This window comes from Sphaeroforma arctica (assembly GCF_001186125.1).
Source record: "Sphaeroforma arctica JP610 unplaced genomic scaffold supercont1.5835, whole genome shotgun sequence".
Taxonomy (NCBI): Eukaryota; class Ichthyosporea; order Ichthyophonida; genus Sphaeroforma; species Sphaeroforma arctica.
Genome location: NW_014034723.1, coordinates 400 through 1831, shown reverse-complemented (window position 1 = coordinate 1831; position 1432 = coordinate 400). Strand labels below are relative to the sequence as shown.

The 1432-nt window shown below is 42.1% G+C and overlaps 1 protein-coding gene across 1 annotated transcript; it reads right to left on the bottom strand.

Moving 5' to 3' along the window:
- Positions 1–375: 375 nt before the first annotated feature.
- Positions 376–649, bottom strand: SARC_15259 (hypothetical protein; the record flags this gene model as incomplete). The annotated part of the gene is made up of 1 exon (XM_014290617.1): positions 376–649. A coding segment is annotated over one exon (274 nt), but the record flags the coding sequence as incomplete, so codon positions are not given.
- Positions 650–1432: the final 783 nt, after the last annotated feature.

Below are 1432 nucleotides of genomic sequence, written 5' to 3'. Positions count from 1 at the left end.
TATATGTGTGTATATATATATATATATATATATATATATATAGTCTCGGGAACGTACGAACATTGTGTTAGGGTGCAGTAGTATAATTGAACGGTTTGTTATAGACACTAAGCAAGCACCTAAGTGTGTCCATTTATGTGGTCCCGACACACAGCTGAAAGTCTTCGAGAAACCATGCAGAGAGCACCACGCCCGTAACGTCCTATGGTGATTATACGATGGCTGATCGCATATCTACGTGTACAGACGTATTTACATATATACATACTTACATACATACATACATATAGCAACAATCACACACACACCTATATCTACGTCTACAGACGACATGCATACATACATACATACATATAGTAGCAATCACACACACACCTCCATGAGCTCACAGATCTTCTCGCGGTCATTGCACCCCAGCATGCACCCAAAGGCCACGGTGAAGATACAGGTTTCACGCACGTCACTGTCCAAGGCATAGTCCCTCTGCATGGTATCCATGTAGCTGGAGAGAGAGTTATACAACGCCTCGCGTGTATGGTCCTCCAAGTGAAGGAAACACAGCTGCAACGCTTCCATAGCCCCGATACGCTCAGCGGTACTGGCGGTGGTGTTCTTGATGCTCTTGATGATGGTCTGGATGAACTCGGGTCTGGACAACAGAGTGGAGTGGGTTGTATTGTCCGATGGGGAAAATGAAGGTTAGATACACAGTGTGTATATACGGATAACACTGTTTGGAGGATGATTATGGAATGGACAAGCGTTCAGGTAGGATACGTCGTCTGTTGTTGAGCTTGTGAATGGCGTGGTTTCTCATAGTGGCGAGAGTACACGCAGCATATTGTATATATATATATATATCTATATATACATATCTATATATATATATATATATACATATACATGTATATACACATATATATATCTACATATATATAAATATAAATATATATATATGTGTGTGCGTGCGTGTGTTTATATGTGCGTGTATGTGTTTGTGCTTATGTTTAACTTATGATGACATACTTCTCTTCCAGATAAGCCTGTGGGTGGCTGTGCCGCAAGTACCAGACAATGGATTCGAGAGCCTCTTCTCTCACCTCCGTATGTTTGAGTCCGAGACTTTCTAGATGATTGTCTAGTGCGTCTTCACCGGGCAGGAAGGAGTCATCTATGGGGTGTATAGTGGGTATGCACCGTTAGTCGGTAGATATAGTCGGTACGAATTGTCGTACTGCAGCGCGAATGCAACAGTTTATGCGAAGGCCAAAATCTGACAGTGATAAGTCAGGCCTCGAGAACAGTCTAGTTTTGACTTATATCGATCTCCATCGTGAATGTATACCGTTCCAGATACACTATAGTGATAATGGGGAGCAATATGCAGTGGACAAGACACAAACTATGCAGATTCGTAGAGGTACAAGTTATG